A 15,806-nucleotide genomic window follows, 5' to 3' on the forward strand; every position below is an offset into this window, starting at 1 on the left:
GCCGTACTCACACATATATGACTGATTGGCGCCACTTTCAAAACCGGTTAAGCCATATGGCGGTCTCAGCTTTCGTTAAAGTTCTATCTGCTGCTGTTGTTTTATGTAATTCTACACCTCCGACATACGTCCTTCCTCGTGAAACTCAAGTAGCTGAAGGAAGCTACAAGTTCAGCGTAAGTTCAAGTCACATGTGGGGCTTGATAGGAGACCACCGGCAAATGGCATGTTTTTTGGGATCGGATCGGGTTGAGTTGATCTTTGACTCGATATTTAGACATTTACAACTTTTTTACCTAGAACTTGGCCATTTAGATTTGCAATTGCTGGTTGTTACAACATCCGCTTACAACTTGGGCGGTGGGCAGATAAATCATAACTCAAAACCAGCCCAAGAAATGGAGTTTTTCCGGGAAGGTGATGGTGTGTATACCCAACACTTTCCACACATGACACATGAACTTGTCCCGGAGACAGTGGCTCCATTAATAATTTTCACACGACCGGCAATGGGGCCTTGTGCCATGTAAATTTTACAAGGTGCTCTTCCACATTTTCTGCGTTGCGTAAGCAGATACAGGTACGTCTTGGGTTTTTATGCAGCCGCATAATTATATTCTTTATATTGTTTGTGTGGAAACAAGAACTGGAACAACAGCAGCAACAACATTCAACTTTATTGTGGTTTTTGTTGTTACCGTTTTGGTCACTTTACAAATAGTTGAGCCGAGGAGGAAAAAAGCTCGATGGGATCTCTGCAGTTGGCTATGAGCGGGTGACTTGGCAATCAAACCGGTTGTCCCTGCTCCACGGCTACATCTTTTTGCCTGTGTTCGTATGTGATTTATAGTTACGCACAAGCGCGCAAATCCAATTAGACGAACTGGCTAACTGACTGACTGACTGACTGACTGGCCAACTGACTAACTGACAATCCGAAGCATGTCCCGCAGCAAATGCCACCAGGTTATAGGACGGTTGCTAGTTCGATTCGATCTGAAGATCTCGGCCCAATCTCCTCCAGGCATATCGCTACAGTTGTCATTGGCCATGGGCAGAATTATGGCCTAAACGAGACGATAAAATATGTGGAGCTGCTTTGCCACTTCTGCTATTGGTTCTTAAACATTTTAGGATTAGATCAATATCTATCCTCACTTTAAATAAATGTAAATGCAAAAAGACATAGTTGTTGTGTTTCTAAATGAGCTTATTTTAAATTAGTAATAGTAATAGTCAAACATAACCCATGAATAATAATTTTAGTTTATTTTAGAAAGAGGATTTCCTTTAAAATTAGATTTACTTTAATAATTTAGTTTTAACAAATTGATTTCCTGATTTATTTACTGCCTATGCCCTGTTTATCTACTATTTACTGTACCCATAAGATACAGATACATATGGGTCGGCGGGAGACTGAATCTGTTTTCGATGTTTACATCATCGCCAATGGCGGAACTTCAGTGCCCCGGCCACACAAATGTCGTCCATCGTCCGCTGTCCACCGTCCGTCTTTGTTGCATTTTTTTTTCTTTTGGTTTTTCAAAAATACACACATTTGAGGAGCGAACGAAAAACGAACTGCAGCCGCATCTTTATCTAAAAATTGAATTGAAATGTGTGTCATAATACCTTTGGCATGCCGGCCAGTTGCTTGACATTAAAAATGCCATGCCCCCCATGCAGTCTCCCCCCGAATCCCCCCCTTCGACCAGTGAAAAAAAACCACATATGGCTGAATGCAAATTTGCTGCCATATGGAGCAGAAAAGCCGATGACGTCGTCATCGTCTCACTGAAATTGAAATGCAACTCACATTTGGAGCCCGCTCCTAGCAAAACACTTTGTGTTTCTCATTTTTTGTAATTTTTTTTTTATTTTCGCAAAAGGGCCCTGGTGTTCGAAGGTTTCTGATTCCCACGTTAAATGGGTCTCCAGTGCGGTATCGGCACATCGAGATCTGGGTCCCCGTAGCCGATGAGGGTGTGTTCCACACACGTTCCGCACACCTGAATGCTTAAACAGATCGCACCTGGCCACGGAATTGGAATCGGAGCGGAGTCCGGATAAGCAATAACCTTCGGCTGATTTCGGGGCTTTTCCTATGGAAAGTCGAGCCGGTCTACGGATTTGGTAACAGCCGCCGGACAATAGACCGAATTTGGTCGAAAAGGGGCAAAAGCCGATTGATTGATAGTCTCGGCACATTCCAAGCTTCCCTTTGAAGGCACTGCAAGAAATTACGACTCTTTTTGTTATCAGAAATTAGTTATGGTTATTAACCAACCATATTACCAACAGCTTCGATTATTTTTAGAACAATTTCGTTTTGCACTTTTTCTCATTCTATAGTTAAAAAATTTGATTCAAATACATCTTTTTTACATCTTTTTTAACTGTTTTACAGAACTTTATTTTACAGAAACTTGTAGAAAGCAATGGCTGCTCAAATCGGAAAAAGTTATATTTACCAATGAGTTGGTTAAATAATTTAAACAGGAAGGTCTGCATTACGCATCGGTGTTATCTACTTTAATAATATTTAATGCCAAACCGCGACTTTTTACCGTGTACACCCCCATCCATAAACGTGTTTCGCCCCCTCTCTCCCGCACTTACCCAGTTTGTAACGCTCTTGTGTCTTTTGCAAAGCAAATGCGATTGGATCAACAAGCCCAAAGCGATGATTAATTGGGAATGACGACTGGAGGTGCGAACCGCGGATTGGGAATATGGAATATGGTGTGGGAATGGGGAGGTGTTGTACCATGCCATTGCAGATGGGTCAGATCCCAGTGAAGATCGTCTAAAATCGTTCAATGAACCAAACGGAAATATAAGAACAGAAAGATGAAGATCTATGATCTGTCTGGAAATAAACATCGTGTTTAGACTATAGCCATTGATTGGTCTTTGTTCTGGCATCGGGATTCTGGCGAAGTGATATTTGCATGTTTGGGCCAACCTTTCGCTTGTACCGTTAAATCTGCGCTCTTAGCACGGCCGTAAACAATAAATTAGCCAAAAAAGCAGAAACAAAATGCCTCATTAGCACCTGGTTTGCGTGCGATATGCGAGAGCTTTCGATTTAACGGTTCGGTCATGCCCGATAAACTGATTGAGGCCCAATTCGATTTGGCCGAAAAGGGTTCAAGTTCGAATTTAATTAGATTCATTTCTTAGAACACAGCTTATTATAAGTCAAACTCTTACTTCCTATTACAAAATAATTGAATTACTTCCTAGTTCTATCAGTCTTTGATTGCTTTGATTTTTTATATCCAAATATAGGTAGAATTAGATAAGTTTCTGTATATATAATTATCACTCTACTACAACCTTAATTATAGGGTTGTATATTCTAAAGAAAAATACATTTCAGAACATTTTTCAAAGAATCTTTACTTTGAACCAAACCGAAAGCTACGAACCATTAAGGATTTTTTGCTAGTTTTACTCATAATCTATCAAATCAGTTTATTGAGTCGAGAAAGATTTATTATACAATACAAAGGAATCGATTTATAAAAACAGCATATATGTCGTTCTGTCAATCAAAAAAATATTTTTTTAATGTTTTTGAATGATAGCTTGCCAACTTTTTTTGGGCATATGCTAAAACTAAAAAAATATTTTTTCACTGGGATCACTATCAAGTTGAAGAATATGAAATAGACAATGTCAAACTGTGGCCATAAAATTAAGTATTTCAATCCTCACAATATTACTACTTACTTCTATTAAAACGTTTTATATTGATGTTGCTCGAATTACGAAAGGTAATAAATATTCCTGTTAGCTGCAAGCCAAAACGTGCAGTTTTCAAAGAAACATATCGCATTGTTCTAAGACCTTTTTTTTGGTAAGGAGTTCAAGTTCAAAACCCGGACTTCGTTGGTGGTCTTGGGTATCCTGCTATGTCTTCTGATTCTCCTGAGAACACACACACTTAATTAAAATTAAAATCAACTTGCGCTGAAAATGAAAAGTGCAAACAGAACATAAATCAACTTTGAGTGAATCAGAATAAGAATAAGATTCGAAATCGGAGTCCTCAAGAACTCAGTTTTGAAAGACTGGACCCAACGGCCTTGCTTATCAGCCGTTTTCCCTTACTTTCCTCATTCGCTGGCTCTTTGGCCACACGATCCTCTTATTCCCCTTTTTCATTTTCGGGTTCAGTATTTTTTTTTTTTGGCTAAGTTGCTGGCCATTTTGCCGTTTGCGGCAACAGGTTCTTGCTCGCTTCTTGGCCCCTCTTTCTCTCTCGCTCTCTCTGTCCGTCCATTCCCCCTCCCATGGATATAGATGAGTACTGGACAGCGTCAACAGGTTCTGAGCGAAAAGAGCCGACTCTCTCTCTCTCTCGCTTTTACCCTCTCCCACTGAGATAAGTGACTTTCAATACGAAATACAAATATACCTGTTTGCTTCGGCTTTACTTGATAAGAGGCTCTAACCCCCATTATTTAGCACTAAATTTACCACTGGGTCTTGGACCCATCTCTCTCACACGCACACACACACACACTACACTCAGAGGTAGAGCTACAGCAACAACAGCTTAGTGGTGTCTCAAGATAGAGATACTCTCTTCGGCTCTCTGGTGGACTGATTTCCAGCTGTCTGCTAACGTGGCCTAACTGAAAAATGGAAGGTATGATAGGCCGGTTAAAATTAATGTAACAAACCGAAACAATTATCATGTGATACCAAAATATAGTATAAAAAACGTGGAATCCTATAATAAGCAAAATGATTGCCTACTTTCCGGCGAATTTCTGTGTGTGCTCCACAAAAACTATGAAGTTCTTTGCAAAAATCATCATCATTAAATTAACTCCTGTTAGGTTAGGGAGCTTACAAACTTTTGCTTTTTGGTAATATTTAATAATATATTTATTTTTCCAAATTCATCAATAATAATCAAACGATTTGAGAAATTGGATAATCCGCTAAATTCTTCCATCACATTGTGTAAGACCAAAACATACAGTACACAGTACTAAGATAGTCGTGCACTTGGAGTGAGCTTATAGAGGTCTGCGGCATTTTCGCAATCGCAGACAGAGAGAGAGAGCCGGAGGGAGAACGAGCCCGATTGGGATTGCCTGATCGCTAGTTTCAGTCTTCTTTTGGGTCTCGCACCGTGCAGTTCGTGAGGAAAAGCGGAAAACCCTAGGAAACCCAGAGCGTTGCATGCCCCGCGATTCGGGGCTCGTGTCCGTGTACTGTGTACCTGTGTACCTGTGTGCCCGCGTGCTCGTCTGTGTGTGTGTGCTAGCTTGTGAGTTAACAAAAAATGAAGCAACCGAAAATGCACAAAAAATTAAATGCAGTTTCTACTCAATGAAAATGCTGTGAATAAGTTTAATCAGCTCTCAAGCTCGTGTAAAAAGCAAGGGAGAAATAACAAACAACAACAACAATTAGTGACCAAAAGCACGAAACGGCATAAAAAGCGACAAAAACAAAAGGTGTCGTGTAAAAATGCGCTCGAAAAATTACAAAATTCAGCAAACATAAACAAAAATAAATAACCCGTGTACAAAGATCAACCTTCAAGGCTAGAAGAATTCTTCCGCCTTAAAAACAGATCTTAGTGTTGCCTTTAAGCGGGTGGCAAGAAGTTTCTGATTCTCCCTCTTCTTTATCTTCATCGTATTCTTCTGCGTCTTCTCATTTTTTTTTCGTGGCTGCTTCAACAAGTTTTCCCCCCAACAGCAGGGATTTTCCAACCAGTTTTTGGCGCTTGCCATTTTCCGCGCTTCAAAACTTCTGCCCCTGCTTCTGCTTCTTTTTTCTTCCTTTTGTGAGTGAGAAAGAGTTGGGAAGAAAGAGCGTCCGAGAGAGACGGGAATATAGACAAGGTGGAGCTCAAGAGCAGCTGCAAATTTGGCATGTGTCAGTTTAAAAGACGAAACCATACTGATCTCTTTTGCATTTCTACACTTATAACCATAAAACCTGGCTTACTAAAATCCCCCAACCTCACCCATTAAAAAAATAGGTGTCGGGCATGTTTTGGATTATTTTTGACGGGTGCCACCAGTTAGAAAACACATTTGCGGTAAGAAACGAAATTCATTCAGCAAATGTATCTTTGAATAAGTGGGTTCGTGTGACGACCAAAGCAATTACATAAGCTAGTGCACCGAAAAGATTCAGAGAACTCGAAACTGAAGGTGTTTTCTTCCAGACTTGATTAAGGAGTGTTAGAACGCGGAACAAAGAAGGTTAAAAAAAAAACACTAATGCAATTGAAAAGCTGATAAGGCAGGTAGAGTCAACTAAAGAAAAATGGAAACAATTAGGTTAGTGATATAGAAAATGAACAAAGGTGCTAGCAATAGAATCAAACTGGGATGCCAAGGAAGTTCATATATGCGAGCTTAATACGTTTATGTTGAATAAAGATAAAGCACACGTTTTATAACTGACTTCGGTTGTTAGACTACCGTCTAATCGACCAACTAGCATGTTACAAAGTATTAAATTTAATTCAAATGCAGAGTTTGGCCTGAATTGGCCCAAACAATAACTGAGGCAGAGGCCCCAAGACGGTGGAAAATTTGCATAGACCACAAAGCTAGGAGAAAACAAATTCTCGAGTGCTAAAGAAATCCAATTCAGATACTGCCAGCGATAACGGATGATAAAGAGCGCGAGGGGGCAGAAATAATAATTCAAATCCCCACCGCCCAGGTGACAGTTCTGCACAGCAATCCAGGGAAAGTGGGCGTTAATCGGTGACTCGGTGGGAATGGGCGGGTCCCATTCTGGGGGGAAGGAACTCGGAGCAGGCGTAGGGTTTCCATGTCGTTTCCATGTGACGACTTATCAACTGTCCCGACGGCAGGAGAGAGGGGCTGGGGGATCGCTTAGCATCAACATCAAATACTACTCAAGAATTTCAAAGCAAACTTGTTTGCTCAACTTGCCAGCGATTTGTGGGTGGAATGGGGGGTTTGCTACACAGAAAGAAAGTCTATATAATTAAGTATTTTGGCTGGAATATTTATCGATTTATTATTAGGGAATATTTATAATATATAATAAATAGAATAGCAGTAAGCTATTCATCGAAATGCTTTCTAAAATCTTAAGGGCCTTAGCAAACGCACTCAGATTTGTTCGCCGTGTAGCCAGGAAGGTAGGTAGGTGGATCTGGTGGTAAAGGTGGAGGTGGAGCAAAGACCGAGTTCAATACACTCGGCGGCATTCAGTGACGAACATTTGGCTTTTGGGTGTTTTGAACTCATTTCGAAATGCGTAAAATTTGTTTTGTCTTTTGGGTCTTTTATGTGATTGCCGTTGGAAGATTGATTAAATTATAGAGATGTGTTGTCGAGCGCCAATTGGTTTGCCGATGATCTATTTAATTAGGAAGGCAAACAAAAACATCCGTGGAATGCGCTGCGAGGCGACCTTGCCATATTTGACGACTGGCTCTTCTATCTGCTTTCCACTCCCAGCCAACTTGAGTCGTCGTCGTCGTCGTCAACTTCATTGGCAACCCGTTTCGTTTCTGCCTCACATTTTTCACCCAGTGGCCTCATTGGATGGAGAGTTTTATCTTATCGGGCGCTGTTACCGGCTTGGCAGGCTAAGACTAATTATAATCTTATCTGTCACAACTAAGTAGTGCAAACATCAGTGCAAACTGTAAGCGAAACAGAGAGGCCCCGTGAAACATCTACAGCTGCGAATTTTGGGATCTGTTTCGCTGGAGCTGTAAGTTCCTCAACATTGTAAGCTGAAATTTCGGGAAAACAACATGCAGAGTGTTTTCCCAAATTTCGCTAAAATGTATGTGTGTGTATTGTGACCGCCGTGCCAGCTAAGCAAATAAACAGTGCCAATGATATAGGGGCGAAACACCATCGCCAGAGGAATTCAACGAGTCCGAAAAATAACTTCCCAAGAAATTTGCCATTTCATCACTATTTGAGATAGAACGGTATGTGAGGTGGGGTAGATTTGCCGGAGGTAAAAGCCACAATAGTTGTTTACTCAGTGATCAAACTTTCTAAGACTGCAGGAATGCTTAAGGTGAATTTCATAAGCCTTTCCGAGATCTTAAACTAATACTTAAAGCGTATTTGTTTTTAAAACTATACGGAAATACATAAGCTACTGCAGCCAAATCGTTGGGGCTTACTGCCCAGTTTTATAGCACATAATTTACAGATCTTACTTAGGTAGATTCGATACAAATAAGATAATTCTAAGGAATATTCTAGTTATGAAAATACATTCCGTTTTTCTTACTTTCCTGGGGTTTCCGAGTTTTTACAAATTAGTACTGGCATTGCAAAGAGGAATTCGCTAAGCAAATATTTGTGCTCCATACCACTTGTACGTGTGTATTTGTATCTGCCATATTCATACAACAGATACTTTCCACCTTGGGCCAGCAGCATCTCATTGTTGTTGTGGAAATGATAAGCGAAACGAACGACCTTGTTTCTGAAGCCAACGACCTTCGCAATTTACCAAACCAATTACAACTTCAACGGGCAAACGAGAGATGTAGCATCCTGCTGCGAGATTGTGATCTGGGATCAAGGATGTGGACTCTGGGATTTGAAAGGCGAAAGCCGAAAGCCGAGATCCGACGGAAGTAAGGTGGAACAATTGACGGGATCGCGGGATCTGCTTAGGTAGTTTTTAGTTGACAGGATCATAAACAAATGCCGCTGCCGAGCCTGAAGAATGAGTTTCAAATCTGCGCCTTCCCTCTCTTTCACATTGCCTCCTGCTGGCTCTTTCACTCTACATGGGGTATTTTCGCGCGGGTTTCTCGAGCTGTGGGTGTATTCATTTGCAACTACCAAGAAGCGCGGCTTGGGAATATCTTTTTCCCATTTCGTTTTCCATCTTTTTTGTTATTTGCTGCAAGCCAAGCGCGGCGGAGCACTAAAGAAAGCGTTGAACTTGCAGCAGGTTGCAATTGCCCATGCTGCCAGGCCCTTTTTTGCGGAAATCCAGCGAACGAATTGCATTTAATTGTAAATTTATGCGTCTGCTTCCGCCCCCCGACCCCATCCCCATCCCCATCCCGCACCTTCTATAATTTTCCTTTGCTGTGGATTTGTGTAGTGTGAATGCCTCGCGATCTTCACCTTTGTGTGAATGTTTTTGCAGCAGGTAGTTGTGTGAGAATTGACAAAATTATAATGAGTCGACACAGAGAAAAAAAATGAATAGAAATATGTATAAACTAAAGTAAATGAACAAGAATTGAGCAAGTTACATATATGAATTCCCAAACAATATTTTAAATACCCAAAATTGCTAATTGCTAATATGCAACATATTGCGGTTCTATATTCTTGGGTGGATTTTTCCAAGTGTGCCGCTTGAAGCCACCAAACCAAACACCTCTGCCCAGGTACATAATCATAACACATAACCGCGCAGGTAACAGTTTCCATTCATCTTTGCGCTGCTTTGTTACGCTTGTTAGTTGCTGACACTATGGTGCGGAGTACAACTTGGATTTACGACGACCTTTCGGGCCGCTTTGCATGCCGCTGGCCATGGCTATCAGGCATCAGGTATCCGGGCATCTCAATCTCGGATCAGTCCTACTCGGAATGCGACCGACCACCTATGCAGCGGGTAATATTCGGCAGATACATTTAAGCTGATAGGCAAACAGTTGGCTAGCTGAAGTGGAAACAGGGGTCACAGTTCAAGAAGAGAACCGAAGGTTGCCAAAACAATATCTCTGTGATTTATTGTCCTTTCAAGTGATGCTCGTTGCGGAGATAAAGATATCAGCAGTCAAATAGGAAGTTGTTGAAACCGTTGAGCATTGTATCTTCTGGATCGGCGGAACATTATTGCTAATAGAGATCAATGCGTTTCGCTTTGGCGGGGTTTTAGCCATTTGTGACCTCGCCATCGATTGGCTGGCCACTAAAACCCGTTCTGGGGACTCGAACTGGGAGCTGCTAACTGGAATTGGAACTGGGAGCTGGGAACTGGGCATTGGAGCTGACTGGGAACCGACCGACTAGCACTTGGTATTGCTATTGGCTATTTGGTATTGGGACTGCAATCGTGTGCTTGGGTGTGTGTGCTCATTTCGCTGGCGCCACTCCGATTTTGCATGTTTTCCGCAGTATTTGTTGTGTTTCTTATTTTTTTGTCATTTTGTATTTTGACGTGGAATTTTTGTGGCCAGCAAAAGTGTCTAATTTCGCTGGCTGAAAAATCGAAAAAGCCGAATGGCCCGTATGTATAGCCACTTCAACAGCTAAACACGCAGTTGTCGGCAAGAGTTTCAGAGCCGAACTGACCAAGTGAAAATCAAAAAATTCTACCCACGGCCATAATTAACAAATTGGCGATTAGTTGGAAAGCGTTCGCAGTGGAAATTTGGGGGGACCAGGGGGCATGAAAGTGCATTTAGCAATGTCATTGCACTTTTGAAGCGGCTGCAAGCAGATTTATCTATCAGGTACTTTGCCCCCATCCCGAAAACAGGCTTCCTCTTTGGAGGCTTCTCGCTTGGGCCTAGGTCTTCTGACTGTGCACTGAGAGAAATTTGATAGATGATGTCTAGCATTAATCAGTATAAATGAACTAGAAATCTTTGCTATATGTTTTAAAGTGTGGTTACACTTACTTAACTTACTGGTTAAGAATACATAGAAGAATTCTTAACTTGATTCCAACGAAAGGATTATCCTTCGGCCAGTGTAGCTCAGTGTTCGTTTTGTGTCTGGGTTTGTCAACAGCCTGGCAGAATCCAGTTTTCCGAGCCTAGGAGTCGCTTGGCAGTCGCAAGTAGGAGCACTACTCGATACCGATACCAATGGCGACGGCGATGCTGCTGCTGAAGCCTCTGCAGTTTCAATTCCAGTTCCAGTTCTATGGGCCGGCGCAGCAGCAGGAGCTCATAATTATGCATTAAACAATCGAAGTTTACGGGCGAGAAGTGGCAGCTGCAACTGCGGCTTTAATGGACATCAATTTGCATGGAAAGCATACCGAAAACGATGACATTTGAAAGAGCCAACTGCGTGGGCCGTTCGCTATATGCTATGGCTATATGTTAAATGTGGCTATATGCTGTCCGACCGAATCGAAATGAAACGAAACGAAATGCAGTCGCCAAATCGCATTTGAAAATGCACAACAAAAACTTGTTTATTGGCTTAGGCCCCTTGGCGTCGCCTCACTGCATATTGGTATCGACTCGTCTCGTCTCGACTTGACTCTTCTCTCGTCTCGTGGGTCAATGTTATGTAAACCTGGTTCACTTTTTGTTTTCATATATATATTTTTTCTGCTTTTTTTTTACTCGTATTTTACCGCACACACATAATACGCTCAACTTATTACACAAAAACCCAAATAACTCAACAAATATTTACGGACGCAGTCAACAGAAATCGATTCAATTTTCCCTCCAACCACCGCGGACACGCTACTCCCGTCTCTTTCTGCCGCCCATATGCCCGTCTCTTTCGTTTGGCGTCTATGTGGATTCGTCTTACTGGTTTGGCTGCACTGCATTCCAAAGATGCGAGGTTGTGCGGACCGGACCCGATAACAGATATAAAAGTGCAAAGCAGCCGCAACCAACGATCCAAGAGTCCAGCCGCCGCGGAAAAATGTCGCCAGACCAAATTAAAATAATTTAACACATATAATTTCGTGTATTTTTCGCTTACATCATAACTCTTGTCGAAAAGGTGTCCGAAAAATGAGATTGAAATGAAAATCGGGCAGCTCTAATCGCACAATCACATCAGCAAAAAAAAAGAAGGGGGAGAAAAAGACTCAAAAAATAATTCCTGAACTTGTTGCAAAACAAACGCCAAGTGCTAACTAAAACTAACTAAAAATTGTTGAAAATTAAGTTTTGCATAACATATTTAGATAATGACAGAGATTTGAAAAAGAAGTAGCTCAAAAACAAAAATAGTCTTAAACTAACTTTTGAAGCTAGCACTTCTTTTTGGAAAACGTTCGGACCTTTAACTTACGATAGACATAAACAACTCTTTGATACCATCAAGCTCATAAACCTTGTCTGTCTGACCCTTCTCAGTGGTGGCCGAAAGATGAGATTGAAATGAAAATCCGGCAGCTCTAATCACAGCAAGCGATCGTCAGCAAAAAGCGAAAGAAAAACTAAATGAAAATGCGCAATCACAAGGAGAACGGAAACGGCTCCGAAATGGGCGAGTCCAAGAGCTTGGCCAAAATGGAGCCGGAGAACAACAATAAGATTTCGGTGGTGTCCGTATCGAAGCTCCTGCTCAAGGATAGCAATGGGGCTAACAGCCGGAGTAGCAACAGCAATGCCAGCTTCAGTTCCGCATCGGTCGCCGGTTCTGTACAGGTAAGTCTCTCTTTATTTTTTTAATTTTTTTAGTTTTTTTTTAAGCAACCGGTTTCGGTTTTCTTTTCTCTGTCTGACTGCTTCTTGTTTTTATTATTCTTGTTAATAAATCCTCAAAAGCGCGCAGAATTCCAATCGCACACGGTCTGAGTCACAGCCCCCAAAGAGCCGGCTTCTTTCGGCCAAGAAAATGAAGCAAAAGTGAAGGCTCGAACAAAAATCGACCAAAATTGAAAAAAAAAAAAACAAAAACAAATGAAATGAACGAAGCCCAAAAACCCACGCACAGTGGTTTTGATGTCTGGGAATTTCGATTTTCGATATTCGGACCACTGCAGGTTCCTAATTGAATTATGGGCCTGACCTCCATTTGCATTGCCCAACCCGGGAGGTTTCGTTTTCGATGCAGTATATCCCCATCTCTCCATGCCCCTCGCAGCATCCACCATCCCCACTCTGTGTCACTTAGTTCACAGAACGGTACATTTACCACTTGGAGAGTTTTGTTTATTTTTGGAGATCATCCGGGGGAATCCGTTGATCGATCAACCGACCAGACCACTCCCCATCTTTCTCCTCCGCAGGATGCGAGTTATTAATTGGACAAGTGGCGGCCATGAATGAGAAGCCGTAGGAATGTCGACTGGCGTGTGAAGTGGTTTTCTCGATGCCAAATGAATGAATGAGTGTGCTGCTTGTTTTGGTGCCTTCTTTTTTTTCTGCACATGAGATAAAGTATGGGATTTGATAAGGAAGCTGTAGAAATGTGGCCCAAGGTGCGGTTCTAAGAATAAAGCGGTTTACCCGCCTGCGAAGTCATTAAACTGGTATTGCTTACTGGCTAAAAATATACATTTAAATAGATTAAATCAGGCATGTAGAAATAATTAAAATTTAGTTTATTTTATGCACTCGCGTTGCTTGAAAAGAAAGTAATATGTATATCTTGTGATGCCTCGCATAATAGAATAATTACTTTTAATGATTACTTTGTGGCTGCCAAATTCCCAGAATGTTTTCGAAGTCTTTCACTTCTCTTTTACGTGCCCCCAATGATCCCATTTTCCATTAGACACACAGCCATATGTGGAGTTACATATATGTATGTATTTATGTGTTTCGATTCTGTTTGATTTGCCCCGTCACCCATTAACCTTAACTGAATTATTTGGAGCCAGGGCCGCTGTGTAATCCCACCGTTGGAAGCCATCCGATGCTCCACTGTGTGTCAGTGAATGCCACACGTTTGGTTTGCTTCTAAAATGCAAAATAATTTACCAAATTAACGGTACCATTATCAACAGCGACGATCCGATCAATCAAAGTGAATCCGATCAATTAAATGTTGCCTCCGAGCGTGGCACAAAGAACCGAGGAAACCCGAGAAGAGAAATGAGCAATGGGTGGAAAAGAGGTTATGAACAGAACGTACGAGAATGCTAAGAACATAGCTCGTAGATGATGGTGCACTGATAAAAACTGGAGGCACCTAGGAGTAATAAATGATCTTGGAACGAAGATGAGGCAATAAAATAGAATACTTGACACTTATTTATTCTTATCTTATTTTTATCGCTAATAGAGTTTAATATTACATGACATTCTTTGTTATACTTCCAATCTTGTTACCAATTTTCCTCGATTTTGCGCAGTGCAGCCGATCGTGTTGATGATAGCTGGGCGAAGCTGGAGAAATGTGGCTGAGAATTGGAACAGCATTGACCTTATCACCGAAAGCTGCGTCTGCAGGGGGCTTTTGATTAATCATCTCCATTCTTAATTGTTGCCCCATCTTCACATGCCGATTGTTATCATCTCGGCGCTTTCCTCCTGCCTTTGCAAAATAGCTTGAGATATGTTAGTATTTTCCATAGCCTTTGGGCCTGGCTAAGAAGTCCGAAGAGAATGGCCAAGCGGCGATCGATAGATGGATCGCATTCGCGGATCGATGGACGATAGCTGACTGGCGGCAGGTTATTGAACCGCTTTATTCTCGGGCATTTGTAACGTTTTATTTTTTTCATCTTTCTCCATACATTTTGAGCTTCTACCCAAACGCTAATTACTGGCGGGGCGCACGCTTCAGTTCCAGTTATTAGACCAGACTCCAGCTGGCTCGAAAGTACCCACCGACTGGAGTACTTGGTCCATTGATGGTGGTCGCACCACAACGCCCCGTCGATCCATCGAGCTTAGAACTAGTTTTGGGGTCTGGCTCGGATATTTTTGCATCGATTAGGCCACATTCCACGCACCTATGTATATCGCGCCGCTGGGCGTTGCAATCTCTTCGAGGCTATTTATAGCTGCAATCGAATTAATTGTGGCCACGCCCCAGCGTTAGTGCCGGAATCTCTGACAAAACAAACTGTAATGGTAATGGGCCAACTGGGTAATGGATAGAAGCAGAAGGTAATGGCTATGGCTAGTGGGCAGTTTCCAATGGGCTTGACGAAGGTCGTCGCTGTCCATTCTTCTTCAGCCTCTTCTTTGCTTTAGATGAATGCGCAGATTTCTAAAGAAAAATATTTTGGTTATAGATGTAAAGATTTTTTCCTCTGTTTTGCTCTTTTTTTAGTTTTTTTTTTATTTGCTTCACTTGGGTCTTATTTTTTTGTTACTTCTTCTTTTTTTCTGTCGAATCAGCCAAAGCACTTGACGCTGCACTGAAATCGTTTTTTATGTATATCTTGGTAGGTTCAAGTGTTTGTTGGGACTAAAGCCGAAGCGTGAGCTGATCAAGTTGAAGCCAGTGGGGCACCTTAATCGACGCTTCATTTCCGCGCAGAGCTTTCCTTTTAGCGGCGGAAATGATCGCATATTTCGCCAAAAGAGATCTCCGCAAGCCGAAGTTGCGAGTTGTGCAATTAGAGGCGGCTAAGCGGTCTGGTCTACGCCCCAATGGTTAGCACTCTGGGCGGAATCTGAAGTCTTAACATTTATAAATGGAAAGAGATAGTAGAGTTAAGTTCCCTTAAAATCTGCACTTATTGAAGATTCACTTTTCATGCAAAACATGTGGCGCCCCCGTTGGGGCTTTCTAAGCTAAAGTTTACATATGAGCATGGTTTAATGGAATTAATTTATTGGATTTTCCCAAGCTGTGGCAACCGATTCTATTATATAGACTTTCCAAAGTATCTCAGCACCGTGTTCGCTGGCATTTCCTCAGCCTGTCTTCTATTTCATTTTCATTTCCAATGCCTGTCGAACGCTTCAAGCTCAGCTCAGCTCAGTTCAGCTCGACTCTTAACGCTCATTAGTTCTCAAAGGCAGCCAGCCCCAACTCTCAACTTGTTTTCTCACACACCACACGCCACATAGGAGGCTTCAGCTCAGCAATTAATTAATGCCAACAGTCCGGCAGCAACATCAACAGCAGCAACAGCAACAGCAGCAGCAGCAAAATCAGCAACATGAACAAAAAGCTGCAACAATGCCG

At 41.9% G+C, this 15,806-nt stretch overlaps 1 protein-coding gene across 2 annotated transcripts in view; it reads left to right on the plus strand.

Annotated features, from left to right (window-relative positions):
* Window positions 1–5,148: 5,148 nt before the first annotated feature.
* LOC6609124 (protein Shroom) overlaps window positions 5,149–15,806 on the plus strand; it is a 44,365-nt gene continuing 33,707 nt past the window's right edge. For both annotated transcript variants that reach the window (XM_032714612.1, XM_032714613.1), the window contains exons 1-2: window positions 5,149–5,290; window positions 12,071–12,364. In XM_032714612.1, the coding sequence (XP_032570503.1) occupies window positions 12,158–12,364 (207 nt within the window). In that variant the 5' untranslated portion in view covers window positions 5,149–5,290; window positions 12,071–12,157. The remainder of the gene's footprint in view (window positions 5,291–12,070; window positions 12,365–15,806) is intronic.

This window comes from Drosophila sechellia, chromosome 2R, assembly GCF_004382195.2.
Source record: "Drosophila sechellia strain sech25 chromosome 2R, ASM438219v1, whole genome shotgun sequence".
NCBI lineage: Eukaryota > Metazoa > Arthropoda > Insecta > Diptera > Drosophilidae > Drosophila > Drosophila sechellia.